The sequence below is a fragment of the Eschrichtius robustus genome, chromosome 19 (genome assembly GCF_028021215.1).
Source record: "Eschrichtius robustus isolate mEscRob2 chromosome 19, mEscRob2.pri, whole genome shotgun sequence".
Classification (NCBI taxonomy): Eukaryota; Metazoa; Chordata; class Mammalia; order Artiodactyla; family Eschrichtiidae; genus Eschrichtius; species Eschrichtius robustus.
Genome location: NC_090842.1, coordinates 31836610 through 31855600, shown reverse-complemented (window position 1 = coordinate 31855600; position 18991 = coordinate 31836610). Strand labels below are relative to the sequence as shown.

General features: G+C 34.9%; 1 protein-coding gene across 17 annotated transcripts in view; it reads left to right on the top strand.

Annotated features, from left to right (window-relative positions):
- The window catches only part of CHD9 (chromodomain helicase DNA binding protein 9), a 244201-nt gene that overhangs the window by 176137 nt on the left and 49073 nt on the right, over window positions 1-18991 (top strand). For all 17 annotated transcript variants that reach the window (XM_068529053.1, XM_068529054.1, XM_068529051.1 and 14 more), the window contains 3 exons: window positions 10770-10880; window positions 15194-15390; window positions 15858-16057. In XM_068529053.1, the coding sequence (XP_068385154.1) occupies window positions 10770-10880; window positions 15194-15390; window positions 15858-16057 (508 nt within the window). The remainder of the gene's footprint in view (window positions 1-10769; window positions 10881-15193; window positions 15391-15857; window positions 16058-18991) is intronic.

Genomic DNA, 18991 nt, shown 5'->3' with positions numbered 1-18991 from the left:
CTGTGTCTTTATTCCCGTCTTGCCACTAGGTTCTTCATGACCTTTTTTTTTTTTTTCCCTTAGATTCCGTATATATGTGTTAGCATACTGTATTTGTTTTTCTCTTTCTGACTTACTTCACTCTGTATGACAGACTCTATCTCCATCCACCTCACTACAAATAACTCCATTTCGTTTCTTTTTATGGCTGAGTAATATTTCATGTGCCACATCTTTATCCATTCATCAGATAATGGACATTTAGGTTGCTTCCATGTCCTGGCTAGTGTAAATAGAGCTGCAATGAACATTTTGGTTCATGACTCTTTTTGAATTATGGTTTTCCCAGGGTATGTGCCCAGTAGTGGGATTGCTGGGTCGTATGGTAGTTCTATTTTTAGTTTTTGTGAATATATATTTTAAAAGCCATTTAATTGTGAAGTATAGTTTCTTCTGGGCAAGTTATCTTAATTATCAACAATTACAAGGTAGCAGCACAAAACTGATTATCTACTGTAACATAGAACTTTTTTTTAAGATAAGCAACCATAAAGTAGTGTGTTTCAAAAATCTAATTATTTCCTTTTAGTGACTTTTCATATTTAATGGCTTCTCAAGAGGCATGTATCAATGAAACTGTAGGACAAAATAAAACCCTGTGAACTTCAGTGAACTTTCCATTGTTCCTGAAAATTCATGAGCTTATATTAATGAAGATTTGAAAATGTGGATATTGTTTGTCATCAATTAGGAGAAATTCCTTTGTGAATTAACAAAATGAAGGCCCCTCGTAGATTTGGAATTACTTGGGTTTAGTTAAGATGTCTGTTACCCATATTCATACCATGTTGATGAATTGTCATCATATACTTCTATGCAGGAGATGATGGCTGTCTACTTTTCATTTTATCAAACTAGTTAACCTTTACTCTTTTAACTTGATTATGAGTTTTTAGAATATGTGGTTTGTCATTAAGAGGTATCTCACTGTATTATTTTCTGTTGCCACTGTAACAAATTACCACAAATTTAGTGGCTTAAAACAACACAGATTTATTCTTTTATAGTTCTGAGTGCCAGAACCCCAAAATGAGTCTTACAGGGCTAAAATTAAGATGTCAGCAGGGCTGATTTCTTCTGGAGGCTTTAGGAGAGGATCAGTTTCTTATGTCTTCCAGCTTTTAAGAGTGCCTACATTTCTTGGTCGTGACCACATTATTCCAGTCTCAGCTTCTCTTGTCACACAGCCTTTTCCTGTTCTGTGGTGAAATCTCCTCTTCTTTCCTCTTGCATTCAGGACAGTTGTGATTGAATTTAGGGCCTGCCTTGATAATATAGTCTAATCTCCCCATTTCAGGATCCTTAACTTAAGCACGTCTGCCAAGGCTCTTTTGCCATATAAACTAAGATTCACAAGGTTCCAGGAATTAAGACCTAAATATCTTTGCAAGCCATTATTCAGCCTACCACACTCATCATTTCAAAGAAATAAAAAATTGCTTTTTTTAGTAGTTTCATAATAATAAAGCTATAGTTTAAAACAAACAAAAAAAAGGAATTTAAATTCATTTTGTTAAAGCATTTATTTCTGTGACTTGTTTCGTAAATATGCCAGAAAAATGCATATTTTTAAATATTTATAATAGTTAAATACTTCCTACAAACAAGCATCTTAATAACCCAGTCTCAAAAGAATGTTTGATGGAATGAATACTACTTGGTAAACAATGTCATGAACAGACATGGCAAAGTTCAGCAAGAAGCATTTAGGATTTTAGTTTTTTTCCTTCTCATTTTTTATTTTATTATTTATTTATTTGTTTGCTTGTTTGTTTATTTTTGCCGTACCGCGTGGCATGTGGGATCTTAGTTCCCTGACCAAGCATCAGACCCGCTCCCCCTGAAGTGGAAGCACAGAGTCTTAAACACTGGATCGCCAGGGAAGTCCTGTCCTACTAATTTTTTAGATGTTTTATAAACATTCAAACTACAAAAATAGAATAGTATAATGAGAGCTGTGTATTTATCACCCAGCTTCAACAATTATTTACTCATACTAAACTTTCATCACCACCCTACCCATCTTTCATATTATTTTACCTTTTATTTTTTAAAATTTATTTTATTGAAGTATAGTTGGTTTACAACGTTGTGTTAATTTCTGCTGTACAGTAATGTAATTCAGTTATACATATATATATATATATATATATATATATATATATATACACACACATGTCCTTTTCCAGTTTGGTTTATTATGTGATATTGAATATAGTTCCCTGTGCTATACAGTAGAACCTTGCTGTTTATCCATTCTACATATAATAGTTTGCATATCATATTAATTTAAAGCAAACCCCAGACACAGTATCATCACTTCTATAAATGTTTCCATCTGTACCTCTAAAGATAAAGATTTCTTTAACACAACCATGATACTATTAATCACGTTTTAACATAAAATTAACACTAATTCCTTTTTTTTCTTCTTTTGGCCGCACCAGGCGGCTTGTGGGATCTTAGTTCCCCGACCAGTGATTGAACCCACACCCTTGGCAGTGAGAGTGCAGAGTCCTAACCACAGGACCGCCAGGGAATTCCCAACACTAGTTCCTGATATCATCAATTTCCCAGTGTTAAAATTTTCAGTTATCTTGAATGTCATAAATGGCTTCTTTGCTTGTAATAGTTTTATTACCTTTCCTATGTGTAATTTTCTTTATTTTAAAGTTCCATCGAAATGGGTTCTTTAATGAAGATTTTTATCATTTCATTATATCCCAGATAATTAGGCATTATCCTACAGCCATTCACTAATTATAGTCTCCTTTGAAAATCATTTTATGTGGCCATATTCTTCCATTTATTCTTTTTTTTTTTCAACATCTTTATTGGAGTATAATTGCTCTACAATGGTGCCTTAGCTTCTGCTGTATAACAAAGTGAATCAACCATACGTGTACACATATCCCCATATCCCCTCCTTCTTGTGTCTCCCTCCCACCCTCCCTATCCCACCCCTCTAGGTGGTCACAAAGCATGGAGCTGATCTCCCTGTGATATGCACCTGCTTCCCACCAGCCATCCATTCTACATTTGGTAGTGTATATATGTCCATGCCATTCTCTCACTTCGTCCCAGCTTACCCTTCTCCCGCCCCGTGTCCTCAAGTCCATTCTCTACATCTGCGTCTTTATTCTTGTCCTGCCCCTAGGTTCTTCAGAACCTTTTTTTTTTAGATCCCATATATATGTGTTAGCGTACGGTATTTGTTTTTCTCTTTCTGACTTACTTCACTCTGTATGACAGACTCTGGGTCCATCCACCTCACTACAAATAATTCAATTTTGTTTCTTTTTATGGCTGAGTAATATTCCATTGTATATATGTGCCACATCTTCTTTATCCATTCATCCGATAATGGACATTTAGGTTGCTTCCATGTCCTGGCTATTGTAAATAGAGCTGCAATGAACATTTTGGTTCATGACTCTTTTTGAATGATGGTTTTCTCAGGGTATATGCCCAGTAGTGGGATTGCTGGGTTGTATGGTAGTTCTATTTTTAGTTTATTAAGGAACCTACATACTTTTCTCCATAGTGGCTGTATCAGTTTACATTCCCACCAACAGTGCAAGAGGGTTCCCTTTCCTCCACACCCTCTCCAGCATTTATTGTTTGTAGAATTTTTGATGATGGCCATTCTGACCCGTGTGAGGTGATAACTCATTGTTGCATTTCTCTAATGATTAGTGATACTGACCATCCTTTCATGTGTTTGTTGGCAATCTGTGTATCTTCATTGGAGAAATGTCTATTTAGGTCTTCTGCCCATTTTTGGATTGGGTGTTTTGTTTTTTTGATGTTGAGCTGCATGAGCTGCTTGTATATTTTGGAGATTAATCCTTTGTCAGTTGCTTCGTTTGCAAATATTTTCTCCCATTCTGAGGGTTGTCTTTTCATCTTGTTTATGGTTTCCTTTGCTGTGCAAAATTTTTAAGTTTCACTAGGTCCCATTTGTTTGTTTTTGTTTTTATTTCCCTTTCTCTAGGAGGTGAATCAAAAAGGATCTTGCTGTGATGTATGTCATAGAGTGTTCTGCCTATGTTTTCCTCTAAGAGTTTTATAGTGTCTGGCTTTACATTTAGGTCTTTAATCCATTTTGAGTTTATTTTTGTGTATGGTGTTAGGTAGTGTTCTAATTTCTTTCTTTTACATGTAGCTGTCCAGTTTTCCCAACACCACTTAAGGAACAGGATATCTTTCCTCCATTGTATATTCTTGCCTCCTTTATCAAAGATAAGGTGACCATATGTGCGTGGGTTTATCTCTGGGCTTTCTATCCTGTTCCATTGATCTATATTTCTGTTTTTGTGCCAGTACCATACTGTCTTGATTACTGTAGCTTTGTAGTATAGTCTGAAGTCTGGGAGCCTGATTCCTCCTGCTCTGTTTCTCTTTCTCAAGATTGCTTTGGCTGTTCGGGGTCTTTTGTGTTTCCATACAAATTGTGAAATTTTTTGTTCTAGTGCTGTGAAAAATGCCATTGGTAGTTTGATAGGGATTGTATTGAATCTGTAGATTGCTTTGGGTAGTAGAGTCATTTTCACAATATTGATTCTTCCAATCCAAGAACATGGTATATCTCTCCATCTGTTTGTATCATCTTTAATTTCTTTCATCAGTGTCTTATAGTTTTCTGCATACAGGTCTTTTGTCTCCTTACATAGGTTTATTCAGAGGTATTTTATTCTTTTTGTTGCAATGGTAAATGGGAGTGTTTCCTTAATTTCTCTTTCTGATTTTTCATCACTAGTGTATAGGAATGCAAGAGATTTCTGTGCATTAATTTTGTATCCTGCTACTTTACCAAATTGATTAGCTCTAGTAGTTTTGTGGTAGCGTCTTTAGGATCCTCTATGTATAGTATCATGTCATCTGCAAACAGTGACACTTTTTTACTTCTTTTCCAATTTGGATTCCTTTTATTTCTTTTTCTTCTCTGATTGCTGTGGCTAAAACTTCCAAAACTATGTTGAATAATAGTGGTGAGAGTGGGTAACCTTGTCTTGTTCCTGATCTTAGTGGAAATGGTTTCAGTTTTTCGCCATTGAGAACAGTGTTGGCTGTGGGTTTGTCATACGTGGCCTTTATTATGTTGAGGTAAATTGCCTCTATGCCTATTTTCTGGATGGTTTTTATCATGAATGGGTGTTGAATTTTGTCAAAAGCTTTTTCTGCATCTATTGAGATGATCATATGGTTTTTCTCCTTCAGTTTGTTAATATGGTTTATCACATTGATTGATTTGCGTATATTGATGAATCCTTACATTCCTGGGATAAACCCCACTTGATCAGGGTGTATGATCCTTTTAATGTGCTGCTGGATTCTGTTTGCTAATATTTTGTTGAGATTTTGGCATCTATGTTCATCAGTGATATTGGCCTGTAGTTTTCTTTCTTTGTGACATCTTTGTCTGGTTTTGGTATCAGGGTGATGGTGACCTCGTAGAATGAGTTTGGGAGTGTTCCTCCCTCTGCTATATTTTTGAAGAGTTTGAGAAGGATAGGTGTTAACTTTTCTCTTAATGTTTGATAGAATTCACCTGTGAAGCCATCTGGTCCTGGGCTTTTGTTTGTTGGAAGATTTTTAATCTTAGTCTCAATTTCAATGCTTGTGATTGGTCTGTTTATATTTCCTATTTCTTCCTGGTTCAGTCTCAGAAGGTTGTGCTTTTCTAAGAATTTGTCCATTTCTTCCCGGTTGTCCATTTTATTGGCATACAGTTACTTGTAGTAATCTCTCATGATCCTTTGTATTTCAGCAGTGTCAGTTGTTACTTCTCCTTTTTCATTTCTAATTCTATTGATTTGAGTCTTCTCCCTTTTTTTCTTGATGAGTCTGGCTAATGGTTTATCAATTTTGTTTATCTTCTCAAAGAAGTAGCTTTTACTTTTATTGATGTTTACTATCATTTCCTTCATTTCTTTTTCATTTATTTCTGATCTGATCTTTATGATTTCTTTCCTTCTGCAAACTTTGGGGGTTTTTTGCTCTTCTTTCTCTAATTGCTCTAGGTATAAGGTTTGGTTTTTTTATTTGAGATGTTTCTTGTTTCTTGACATAGGATTGTATTGCTATAAACTTCCCTCTTAGAATTGCTTTTGCTGCATCCCGTAGGTTTTGGGTCATCGTGTTTTCATTGTCATTTGTTTCTAGGTATTTTTTGATTTCCTCTTTGATTTCTTCAGTGATCTCTTGGTTATTTAGTAGTGTATTGTTTAGCCTCTATGGGTTTGTGTTTTTTACAGTTTTTTTCCTGTAATTGTTATCTAGTCTTATACCGTTGTGGTCGGAAAAGATACTTGATACGATTTCAGTTTTCTTAAATTTACCATGGCTTGATTTGTGACCCAAGATATGATCTATCCTGGAAAATGTTCCATGAGCACTTGAGAAGAAAGTGTATTCTGTTGTTTTTGGATGGAATGTCCTCTGATTATCAATTAAGTCCATCTTGTTTAGTGTATCATTTAAAGCTTGTGTTTCCTTATTTATTTTCATTTTGGATGATCTGTCCATTGGTGAAAGTGGGGTGTTAAAAGTACCCTACTATTATTGTGTTAGTCAATTTCCCCTTTTATGGCTGTTAACATTTGCCTTATGTACTGAGGTGCTCCTATATTGGCTACATAAATATTTACAATTGTTATATCTTCTTCTTGGATTGATCCCTTGATCATTATGTAGTGTCCTTCTTTGTCTCATGTAATAGTCTTTATTTTTAATTCTATTTTGTCTGATAAGAGAATTGCTACTCCAGCTTTCTTTTGATTCCCATTTGCATGGAATATCTTTTTCCATCCCCTCACTTTCAGTCTGTATGTGTCCCTAGGTCTTAGGTGGGTCTTTTGTAGATAGCATATATACGGGTCTTGTTTTTGTATCCATTCAGCCAGTCTTTGTCTTTTGGTTGGAGCATTTAATCCATATATAGTTAAGGAAATTATCGACATATATGTTCCTATTACCATTTTCTTAATTGTTTTGGGTTTGTTATCGTAGGTCTTTTCCTCCTCTTGTGTTTCCTGCCTAGAGAAGTTCCTTTAGCATTTGTTGTAAAGCTGGTTTCATGGTGCTGAATTCTTGCTTGTCTGTAAAGGTTTTAATTTCTCCTTCGAATCTGAATGAGATCCTTGCTGGGTAGAGTAATCTTAGTTGTAGGTTTTTCCCTTTCATCACTTTAAGTATGTCCTGCTACGCCCTTCTGGCTTGCAGAGTTTCTGCTGAAAGATAAGCTGTTAACCTTATGGGGATTCCCTTGTATGTTGTTTGTTGCTTTTCCCTTGCTGCTTTTAATATTTTTTCTTTGTATTTAATTTTTGATAGTTTGATTAATATGTGTCTTGGTGTGTTTCTCTTTGGATTTATCCCGTATGGGACTCTGTGCTTGGACTTGATTGACTATTTCCTTTCCCATATTAGGGAACCTTTCAACTATAATCTCTTCAAATATTTTCTCAGTCCCCTTTTCTCTTCTTCTCCTGGGACCCCCATAATTCGAATGTTGGTGCGTTTAATGTTGTCCCAGAGGTCTCTGAGACTGTCCTGAATTCTTTTCACTCTTTTTTCTTTATTCTGCTCTGCGGTAGTTATTTCCACTATTTTATCTTCCAGGTCACTTATCCGTTCTTCTGCCTCAGTTATTCTGCTCTTGATTCCTTCTAGAGAATTTTTAATTTCATTTATTGTGTTGGTCATCATTGTTTGCTCTGTAGTTCTTCTAGGTCCTTGTTAAACGTTTCTCGTATCTTCTCCATTCTATTTCCAAGACTTTGGATCATCTTTACTATCATTACTCTGAATTCTTTTTCAGGTAGACTGCCTATTTCCTCTTCATTTGTTTGGTCTGGTGGGTTTTTACTTTGCTCCTTCATGTGCTGTTTATTTCTCTGTCTTCTCATGTTGCTTAACTTACCGCGTTTGGGGTCTCCTTTTCACAGGCTACAGGTTCGTAGTTCCCATTGTTTTTGGTGTCTGCCCCCAGTGGCTAAGGTTGGTTCAGTGGTTATGTAGGCTTCCTGGTGGATGGGACTAGTACCTGTGTTCTGGCGGATGAGGCTGGATCTTGTCTTTCTGGTGGGCAGGACCATGTCCAGTGGTGTGTTTTTGGGTGTCTGTGACCTTATTATGATTTTAGGCAGCCTCTCTGCTAATGGGTGGGGTTGTGTTCCTGTCTTGCTAGTTGTTTGGCATGGGGTGTCCAGCACTGGAGCTTGCTGGTTATTGAGTGGAGCTGGGTGTTAGCGTTGGGATGGAGATCTCTGGGAGAGCTCTCGCCAATTGATATTACGTGGGGCCGGGAGGTCTCTGCGGGACCAGTGTCCTGAACTTGGCTCTCCCACCTCAGAGGCTCAGGCCTGATAGCCGCTTGGAGCACCAAGACCTTGTCAGCCACATGGCTGGCGAAACTGGGCTATGAGTTGGGTGTCAGCCACTGCCCTGTTGTAGCTCTGTCTCAGCTGTCTCCAAAGGTCACCCAGATACATTGGGTTATTCCACCATTCCTCAGAACTTGCACATGCCAGTCTGGGATTTGTATATGTCCTCCTTATACTCTTCATTGAAATACCTTGCATTCATGGTGGTGAGAAATATGCTAATAGTATTGGTTCTCTTCAGTTCAGAGACTGGAACAGTCTGAGCCTTCATGTGGCCAGGTAGGAGCAGCTGGCCAACGGTCCCAAAGTGATTACATGTCAGATTCCAGGAGGGCTTTCTGCAGCGCCCGAACGGTAGTCCCAAGCAGCCGCTCCCCTCAGCTGCAGCACTCTTACTGGGGAACTCGGTTGGGCCCTCAAACGAGGATTTCTGCCGGCCCTACAGGCTGACTTCCCCACCCAGGCAAGGAGCTGAGGAGAGCATCTCCCGACTCCATCTCACCAGAGGAGCGGACACCTGGAAGCTCCTTCCATTTATCCTTGTACAAGTTTAGCATGCATCTTTCAAGCCCTTTTCTTAAATCATTTTATATCTTTGCTGTGTATTTCATTTTTATAAAGCACTTTGATAACTTTTCTTTGAAGCAGCATATCTATTTTTAGGAACTTAAGTTGCAAATAATGGTTATTTATGAATCACAGTGTTGAACTGTAATATCTAAAGTTAGGCCCAATGAAAAGATTTTATAATTTCTGCAACATTTAAGAAAATAAATCATTTATATTTTCTTTTATTCTTCTGTAATTTCTTAAGTTTTTACAATGCTTATGCAGTATTTTTTTGTAAGGAAAAGAGTTTTTAAAATAAAGATAGGCAGTGACTCATTTTTCTGTATTTCTCATATTCTGTATTGCATTTTTTAGGAGACATATCTGTGTAAAAATGGGATGGAAATAAAGTAGGAGAATACCAGAAAATGAACTGTCTAGGGCACATAGGTTTGAAATTCTTCTTGTAACCTAATTTCTTAATATTCATGTAGTATTTCTTTTTTTAAAAAAAGTTAATTTATTTATTTTGGCTGCACTGGGTCTTCATTGTAGCACGCAGGCTCTCTCGTTGTGACGTGAGGGCTCTAAAGCGTGCGGGCTCAGTAGTTGCAGTGCATGAGCTTAGTTGAGGTACGTGGGATCTTAGTTGCCCCACCATGGATTGAACCCAGGCCCCCTGCGTTGGGAGTGTGGAGTCGTAACCACTGGACCACCTGGGAAGTCCCTATTTGTGTAGTATTTCCTTTCTTTTTTTTTTTTTTTTTTGATTTTTTTTAACATCTTTATTGGAGTATAATTGCTTTACAATGGTATGTTAGTTTCTGCTTTATAACAAAGTGAATCAGCTGTACATATACATATATCCCCATATCTCCTCCCTCTTGCGTCTCCCTCCCACCCCTCTAGGTGGTCACAAAGCACTGACTGATCTCCCTGTGCTATACAGCTGCTTCCCACTAGCTATCTATTTTATATTTGGTAGTGTATATATGTCCATGCCACTCTCTCACTTCGTCCCAGCTTACCCTTCCTCCTCCCCGTGTGCTCAAGTCCATTCTCTACGTCTGCGTCTGTATTCCTGTCTTGCCCCTAGGTTCTTCAGAACCATTTTTTTTTTTTTTTTTTTTTTTTTTTTTAGATTCCATATATATGTGTCAGCATACAGTATTTGTTTTTCTCTTTCTGACTTACTTCACTCTGTATGACAGACTCTAGGTCCATCCACCTCACCACAAATAACTCCATTTCGTTTCTTTTTGTGGCTGAGTAATATTCCATTTTATGTATGTGCCACATCTTTATCCATTCATCTGTCGATGGACACTTAGGTTGCTTCCATGTGCTGGCTATTGTAAATAGTGCTGCAATGAACATTGTGGTACATGACTCTTTTTGAATTATGATTTTCTCAGGGTATATGCCCAGTAGTGGGATTGCTGGGTTGTTGTGTAGTATTTCTAAAATGCAATTTTGTATCCTGTGTGGTTTTTTGACCAAAAAGATTTGATCCCTGCTTACCGAAAGTTTAAAAGTCAAACAACAATAATAACTTCTTTAACTTTGCTCCTAAAACTCTAGCCTGTGTTGGTATTAAGCCTTTTGCCTTAAGCAGATGCTGTGCTGTGTTTCAGACCATCGTAGTTTGAAACGTACTTTGAGTGTATGTGTGTATATGCTGAATTCAAATTCTATCCACACTAAATGTGAAGAGATAAGGTTTTAGATATACTTTGATAGATTTTTCCTCTTAAGTTTCAAAACATTTTGAAAAACGACCATTATGTATTTCAGGCAAGTTTTGTGGCATCTGGAAACCGAACAGATATTTCCTTAGATGATCCCAACTTCTGGCAAAAATGGGCGAAAAAGGCAGAAATAGATATAGATGCCATCAGTGGTAGAGTAAGTATTTATTTCCCTTTAAAAAAAATTACCTTTGGGAATACTTTGGTAATATTATTATAATATTTTAAGGTGTTCAACTGTGTACTTACTGAAATAAATTTATTTGCATAAATAAATTGATACAGGGCAGTAGAATGATAACATTGAGTCAGGCACTGCTTCAGTTTAATTCTTCTGATATTTGTCGTGATAGGTTGTAATACAGGGAAAGTTTAATTTTGGCGGTTATTTATGTTCTTAAAATTATAATATATTTTTTAATTTTTAAAATGTCTTCAAATAATGGATTACTTTTATTTCGCTTTTTAACCTTCTTTTTGTTATTTTGGTGTCAGATACCATTAATGATGATCTAGTCAAATACAAAAGGAGAAATAAAAAGCAGTCAAGAAAGTGGCATCTTCAAAATCTGACAACCATAAAAAATTTAAGATCCAATCCTACTTACGTACATAGATCTAGCTATGCTTAGTAAATATTATGAAATTAAAAAAATAAAGAAAGTGGCATTTTTAAACTGTTTCTTTTATAACATCCCTTGGAGTTAAGGAAGAAAGGGCCAAAAAGCTAGCACAGAATTCATGGAACTGATAATAATGTAACTGTTCACTTCAAAAGTCACCTACCTGTCTAATAATTTATAGGAATCAATGTTTGTGAGCCTTACCTACTGCCAAAATAACTGCTAAATGATTAAAAGAAATTTATATTAAGCATTGATGCATGGTATCTATTTTAATAGATAACCTTACAAGATGTAAAACTTTACAACAAGGAATAATGCCACTGCCCAATAATAATTATTATTTAATATATTTTGGAAATATGTATAATTCTGTATGAAACATTATAAGAAAGTAAATTAGAAAGAGATATTTATTAAAATATTACTATTTTCATATTGACATGTTTATATGCCTTAAAAAGTCAATGGAATTTGCAAACCACTATAAAATTAATAGATGAATTAGTGAATTAACTGATAGAAGATAAATATGCCATTTAGCCTTCTTAAATATCAGTACTAACAGCAGTAGAAAAATATATGGAAGAGGAAGTCTACTTCGTAGTAGAAAAAAAGATTTAGAACACTTAGGAGAATACCTAGTGGACGTATATGATTTCAGTAAAGTGAATTACCAAACTTAATTGTGAGATTTGTCAATTGGGAAGAAAAACTACATATTTTAAACATTTGTAGGTTGAGTTAATAAACATAGAAATGCAGCCCCAATCAAAATGTTAATAATTTGTTCATATAACCAGACAAAATCTAAAATTCCCATGGAAGAATAAATACTCAACAATATTAAATCCACTTTTTGGAATCTGTCTTACAGCAGTAATCACGCATGTACAAGATAATGTAGTACAGTGATGTACATCGCAACATTTTTCATTTTAGAAAAAAATTAGAAACTAATTGGTACTTTTATACTGTCTAACGCAGTAAGTAAAAATAATTATGTAGATCCCTATGTACTCACATAGAGCTCTAAGACAAGACAGTTAACTTTAGAAAGAGAGAGAAATAGAACAGTACTTACAGTGTGATGTTTGTTTATGATTTTTCAAAAGTATTATAGTGGTAATGCACAGACACTCGTACATTTGTGCTGGATCCAGCTAGAGCACACTGTGAGCCAAGTACCATTCTCACATTAGGGCTAAAATGAACAAGACAGATGAACCACTGCTTCAATAGAGCTTACAAATTCTGGTGAGTAAGTAAACAAATATATAAGATAATTTCTGAGACTGAAGAAAATAAAATGGTAAGATGGTAGAGAATGCCTGGAGGAGTGGAGATAGCATTAGGGAAAGTGGTCAAGGGAGGTCACTCTGAGGGGACATCTGTGCTGAGACTTGAATGATGAGAACGAGCCAACAGTGTAAAGACATGAGATAAAAGCTTTCAAGGTAGAGGGGATGGCAGTGAGCCATTGTTTGAAATAAGCTTACTGTGTTCCAGAAATAGAAATGGCATTGTGTCAGAATGTAGGGAGGTAGTGAGAGTGGTGACAGGTTAGGTCAGAGATGATAGGTATGGCTCATATCAATAGGGCCTTATAGATTATCCTAAGGAGTTATAGATTTTATAAATAAACTTATACAAGCATATAGTCATGTAATACTTTGCAGTTATGGTTTCTAATTTGTACTCTGTTTAAAAATTTTATAATTTTCTGACAAGAAGTACCATGAAGACAGACTGGCATTACTTACTATATGTTAAAACATAAAAGCATATTAACATATTATAAAGGAACCATGATACTGAGAGAAATGTATATAGAGCAAAGAATAGAATAAGAACAGGAGAAGATCAAATTGTAGGATGTAAATAAAGAAATAGCATTAGAGAAAAAGGGATTTATTTAATAATCATGATTAGAATTTGAGTTAGCATTGGGGGAACATTTTAATAACATACTCTATACCAGGTAAACTCCAATTTGTGATAAAAAATTTATTTTTGAAACAAAGCATGAAAAAATAGAAAAACTAGATTTCTATTTTATCAAATATTTGGTGGGAAAACATTCTAAGTTAGAAACAAACCACAAAGGAAATAATCAGCATATTCAAATATATGACTAAAAATTATGTAATGGAAAAATAAAAGTGCAATCAGACTGGTGACTATTTGTAGCAGAAGTATATATGAAAGTTAATATTTTTATTATATAGAAACTAATGTAAATTGATCACAAGTAGCAATAAATCAAAATCTTAAAAGATTATGGGCAAAAGACACTTGAAAATTTACTCAAGAGAAAATACAATTATGGTTTGTTTTTTTTTTTAAGTTGGGACCAGGGAAAGGGACAACTCTTTCTTTTTTTTAATTAAGTAATTATTTTTATTGAAGTAGGTTGATTTATGATGTTTTAGTTTCAGGTATACAACAAAGTGTTTGTTATAAATACATAATTTTTTTTCGGATTCTTTTAAACTTATTACAAAATACTGAGTATAGTTCCCTGTGTTATACAGTAGGTCCTTGTCAGCTCTTTCTTATATAGAAGGTGCCAATTAATAAATGTAGAAGGAATAAGAGAAATAGAAAATCTCAATTAATCCACCCCATTGATGAATTCTAAAATTAGTGTGTAGAATTTAAGGAGAAACAGAATTTTTATATATCTTCAAAGTATATCTTCCAAAATATTTATTAATTACAAAAAGAAAACTAGTAAGTTTACAGTGGAAAAACTTAATAGAGAAGGTTAATGTCACCAGTATTAAGACATATTAACATTAGGTACCCCTTTAAATTCAGTGCACTGTGTTCATACTACTGTGGGACAGCAGAACCTACATGGTCTGGTCCCTGCTTCCCCTGCTAACGTTTACCCTCTCTTGCTCTAGGACTTGAACATAGGATACCTTTTCAGGTCCATTACTGTTTTCTTCACTTATAAGGCCATGTCCTTCTTGGATGCCTAGCAAACAAACTACTTCTCGTTCTTGAAGATCTCTTTCTAGTATCACTACTTTGTAAATCTTTCTGACTTTTTTGGCACCCATCTTATAAAATATTGCATCCTGAATAGCATTTATTTGTTTACACGTTAAACTGAGCCTCAAGAATGTGAATTTCTCATGAGCAGAAAGCTATCTTAGTCCCAGCCCATAACATAGTGCCTAACTTAGAGAAATTGCTCAATAAAGATAAAAGTTTGTCAACTTAAGTTGTTTTGAATGAATTAAACTGCATTGAACATAGTGAGGTTCATACGCTTATTACCTTGCTAGTTGTATATTAGTGTAAGTCTTTTGGAAAGCACTGAAATATGATTCTAGATCCATAAAATAATTATGCCCTTTGACCAATATTTCCGTTTCTGGATATTTCACTTCCTTTGGACTTATCTTTAGGATAAACTTAGATTACAAAGATTTACTTTTTAGCATTATATATTTTAAAAATTTAAAACAATCTATTTGTATTAATTCAAATTACATTATGAATTAATTAGGTAAAGAAAATTATGATGCATAAATTCAATTTAAAATATAGTTTATGGTTGTAGAAGCACAATACAGTAAATAAAGCGGTATACCAAATTTTTTTTTATCCTATGATTGTAATGTCATGAAATTATGACAAATGGTAATAAGGACTTTAAAGGAATATAAAAATTTTATGTTGATTTGGTAGGTCAGTGGAATTGTTAGTAATTTCTTTGTTCTGGCTTTTTAAAATTGTTTTATTGTTTGTACAGTTTGAAAGGTAAAAATGTAAAAATACTGTTACAAGCAAAATAATAAAAGGACCTTCAAGTAATAGCTGTTAAATTTTACAGAACAGCTTGGTTATTGACACTCCAAGAATTAGGAAACAAACAAGACCCTTCAGTGCCACAAAAGATGAATTGGCTGAATTATCTGAAGCTGAAAGTGAAGGAGATGAAAAGCCCAAACTCCGGAGACCCTGTGAGCGTTCGAATGGCTATGGAAGAACTGAATGCTTTAGAGTAGAGAAAAATCTGCTAGTTTATGGGTAAAATACTATTTTTAATGTTTACTGTTAGTAGTCTGGTGTACAGATTTACGGGAAACATATACTATATTCTAATACACTTTTTATCTTGTTAGAATTAATAAAATGTATTTTTTTTTAAGTACCATGCATTTATATATTTAACATATACTTAATAGCAGTTGATGAGATATCTTTAAATTTTAATATTATATATGTATTGCTAATATCAAACTCCTTGTTGTTCTCAGATTTGCATATTCAGTAACACAAAATGGATAATATTGTTATCCATTATTCAATAAAATATACTAGAAATTACTATACCATGACTCTGCAGTTTATTCTGTGGGGGGAAAAAACTTTAATAGGTAAATCCTATCAGTGACAAAGTGTGTTTTTTGCAGGTTTCAGGTCTTTTATCCATGAGTTACGTTTTCTCTAGAATTTCACCCAATATTAATATAAATATACCTTTTTTTAACTAGGTGGGGCCGATGGAGAGAGATTTTATCTCATGGCCGTTTTAAAAGACAGCTAAATGAGCACGATGTGGAAATAATTTGCCGAGCCCTCTTAGCTTATTGCCTTGTTCACTACCGAGGAGATGAGAAAATTAAAGGCTTCATATGGGATCTCATTACTCCAACTGAAGATGGGCAGACAAGAGAGCTACAAAATCATCTAGGTAAGAACATTCTTCTATTTCCTTTTTAAATTTAGTTTTAGTTATGTAAGTAGCACTTCACATAGTACCCTATAAAATACTGAAGCATTTCAGATAATGGTAAAGAACCCTTAAGCTTCTCACTCTCAATTCAAGTTCCAAGTTGGAAAAGACCAGTGTTATCAGTTTGGTTGGGTTTTATATACTGTTAGCAAACATGTATTTGTTTACAAGTGGTTGACCCAGTAGTATGTCTTAGAGATCAGCCCATCTGTATCCATGTAGATCTATTTTATTTTTTAAACTCCTGCTTAGTAGTCCATAGTATGGATATTTCTTAATTCATTTAGCATTTCCTTTGATGATGGGCGTTTAGGATGTTTCCAATTTTAGATAATTGAGAAACAGGTTTTAGTGAAGATCCTTGTACGTTCCTCCTTGTGCACAGGAATAAATCTTCTACTAAAGTAAATACCAAGAAATGGAATTGTTGAGGTACAGCATATATACCTCCTTAGGACCTAAAATGTGGTCTGTGTGTTAACAGCATCAGCATCTCCCAGGAGCTTCTTAGAAATGCAGAATCTTAGCCCTCAGACTTACTGCATCAGAATCTACATTTTAACAAGTTCCTCAGCAATTAGTGTGTATATTAAAATTTGGAACACTGTGGTATATACATTTAAAATTGTTATAACTATTTTAATTTGCTGTCAAACGTGGCTGTGTCAGTTTATAGTCCCATCAGAGGTATATACAAGTAACATTTGCTCCATAACCCTACGAACATTCTTTTTTGCGTAAAATAATTGAATTTTCTATAAAGGTAAAAAGATTACTATGCCCTTAAATTGGTTTTACAATTTTATTCTGTTTAATCAACAAATACCTCTTTAAAGTGCCTGTTCTGCGCTTCTTGTGCAAAGTACTGGGAAGATGAGAAGGAACAACACAGACAAGATCCCTGAGCTCGTGAACCTTACATTCTGGTCAGGCAGACAGACATAATAAGAAAGCAGATAAATTACCTAAATAATTATAGATTATGATGAGTACTGTGAAGTAAATAAACTAAGTACTGAGATTGAGAACAACAGAAAGCACCTAGTTTAGGGTGGTCACTGGAGGTCTATCTTAATAGGAGGCAATGAAATTATTAATGTGAAGAGCTGATTTCTGGTCAAGATAAAAGATTCACACAAATATAATTTCACTCTTCCTTGAAACCCAACTTATATGTCAATAAAGGGGAAAAAATTCAAGGTATTAAGCTTTATAAATTGTACAGGTATAAATTTTAGTTTCTTTAACAAATAAATAGTGGAAGGGGAGGAAATGGGGAGGGTATCTATAAACCATTGGTTCACAACCAGACATGATCTTGTGTCCCAATCTTGCTCCCACCCTGGGTTGTCACAGGTTTGAGCATGTTAATGGCATCTAGTTTGTAGAGGCCACAAGACCACAGACTGCCCCTACAGTGAAAAACTGTGCAGCTCAAAATAGCAATAGTGCCAAGATTGAAAACCCTGCTATAACCTGAAAGAGGTTTATGAGTCCTCAGCCAGTTGCAGTGTGTGGGCCTTATTTGGATCCTGATTGAAACAAACAGCCCAGGAGAAATTTGTCTATTATCTTTATTAGGTAATTGTAAATTTGAATACTAAATATTAAGTAAGTGTTATTGCATTTCTTAGGGCTGGTGATGGTACTGTCGTTTTTTGTTTTGTTTTTAAGGAAGCCTTATATTTTACGTATGTTAAAAGATACTCAGACATTTATTAATGAAGTGGTGGTTGTCTTCGATTTATTTCAAAATAGTGTTGGAGGTTGGGGAACAAACAGGATATAGATGAAGCCAAATTGGCTATGAATTGATAATTAATGAAGTTGGATGATAGGATCTGGTGATCCATCGTATTATTCCATCTATTTTTGTGTATGCTTAATTCCATAATTTAAAAATAAATAAGGATAAACCCTTAAAAGTAGAGAGAATGGAAAAGGAATTTTGGAACCTAGAAGCATTAGATTAGTGATGACTAACTTAAACAACCAGAAAGAGCTGAATCTTAGGTCAACAGTAGGAAAGGGCAACAACCAACTGATTTGCTTCATAGATTATCTAAAAGTTTCAGGAGTTTGTGACATCCGTGACCTCTGAAAGTGGATATAAAGGACAGGGGCTTTGATTAAAAGTTGTTTAAGGGGGATCAGATACCTAAATACTCTTTTCAACTCCATGTAGCCATGGTGAAGAGCGACTGAATGTTTATTCTCTGGAGAAGATAAAATAGAGAATGTCTGCATTTCATTGGTATTTGCAACATGGAGCTACTAAATGGCTGTTAAATGAATATGTATACTGGACAGTGTCATACTCAAGGAAGAAAACTAAGGAATCGTCCTTGGTGAATCTGACCAGGCCAAAACCTAAAGATAATGACAGGAAAAAGCCAGCCGGATTACCCTTCAAAGAGTCAACAGTCAGCTCCACTCATTCAGCCTGCCTATCAACTTTTCTGTCATTCTTAAATATGAGCAAATAACCAAGGGTATCAGGCATCTGAGGAATGTCTCCAACATGAGAGAGAGACTAAAAACAAACCACTAAAATGAACTTGTAGGAAACAAAGACTATGAAAGGAGAAGACAACTTTTTAAAAAATATCATTAATATCTGCAAAGATACTTCAGATACACTATGATTTTGAAAAAAGACTGAAGTACTGTAGAAACATTCAAGGCACAGACCTCTTAAAAATTACAAATTAACATGTAAAAATTAACATGCAGTTACATGAAAAAGTAAATAGGATTAAATGATGAATCTGAGGAAATTATGGTAGGGAGAAATTTAAAAATATAAAACATCTCCATATTTTATTAGGAAAATTTCAATATGTGTATTTTTAAATATGCACTGTTTAGTTTCCGAACCAACAAGGGTCAGGA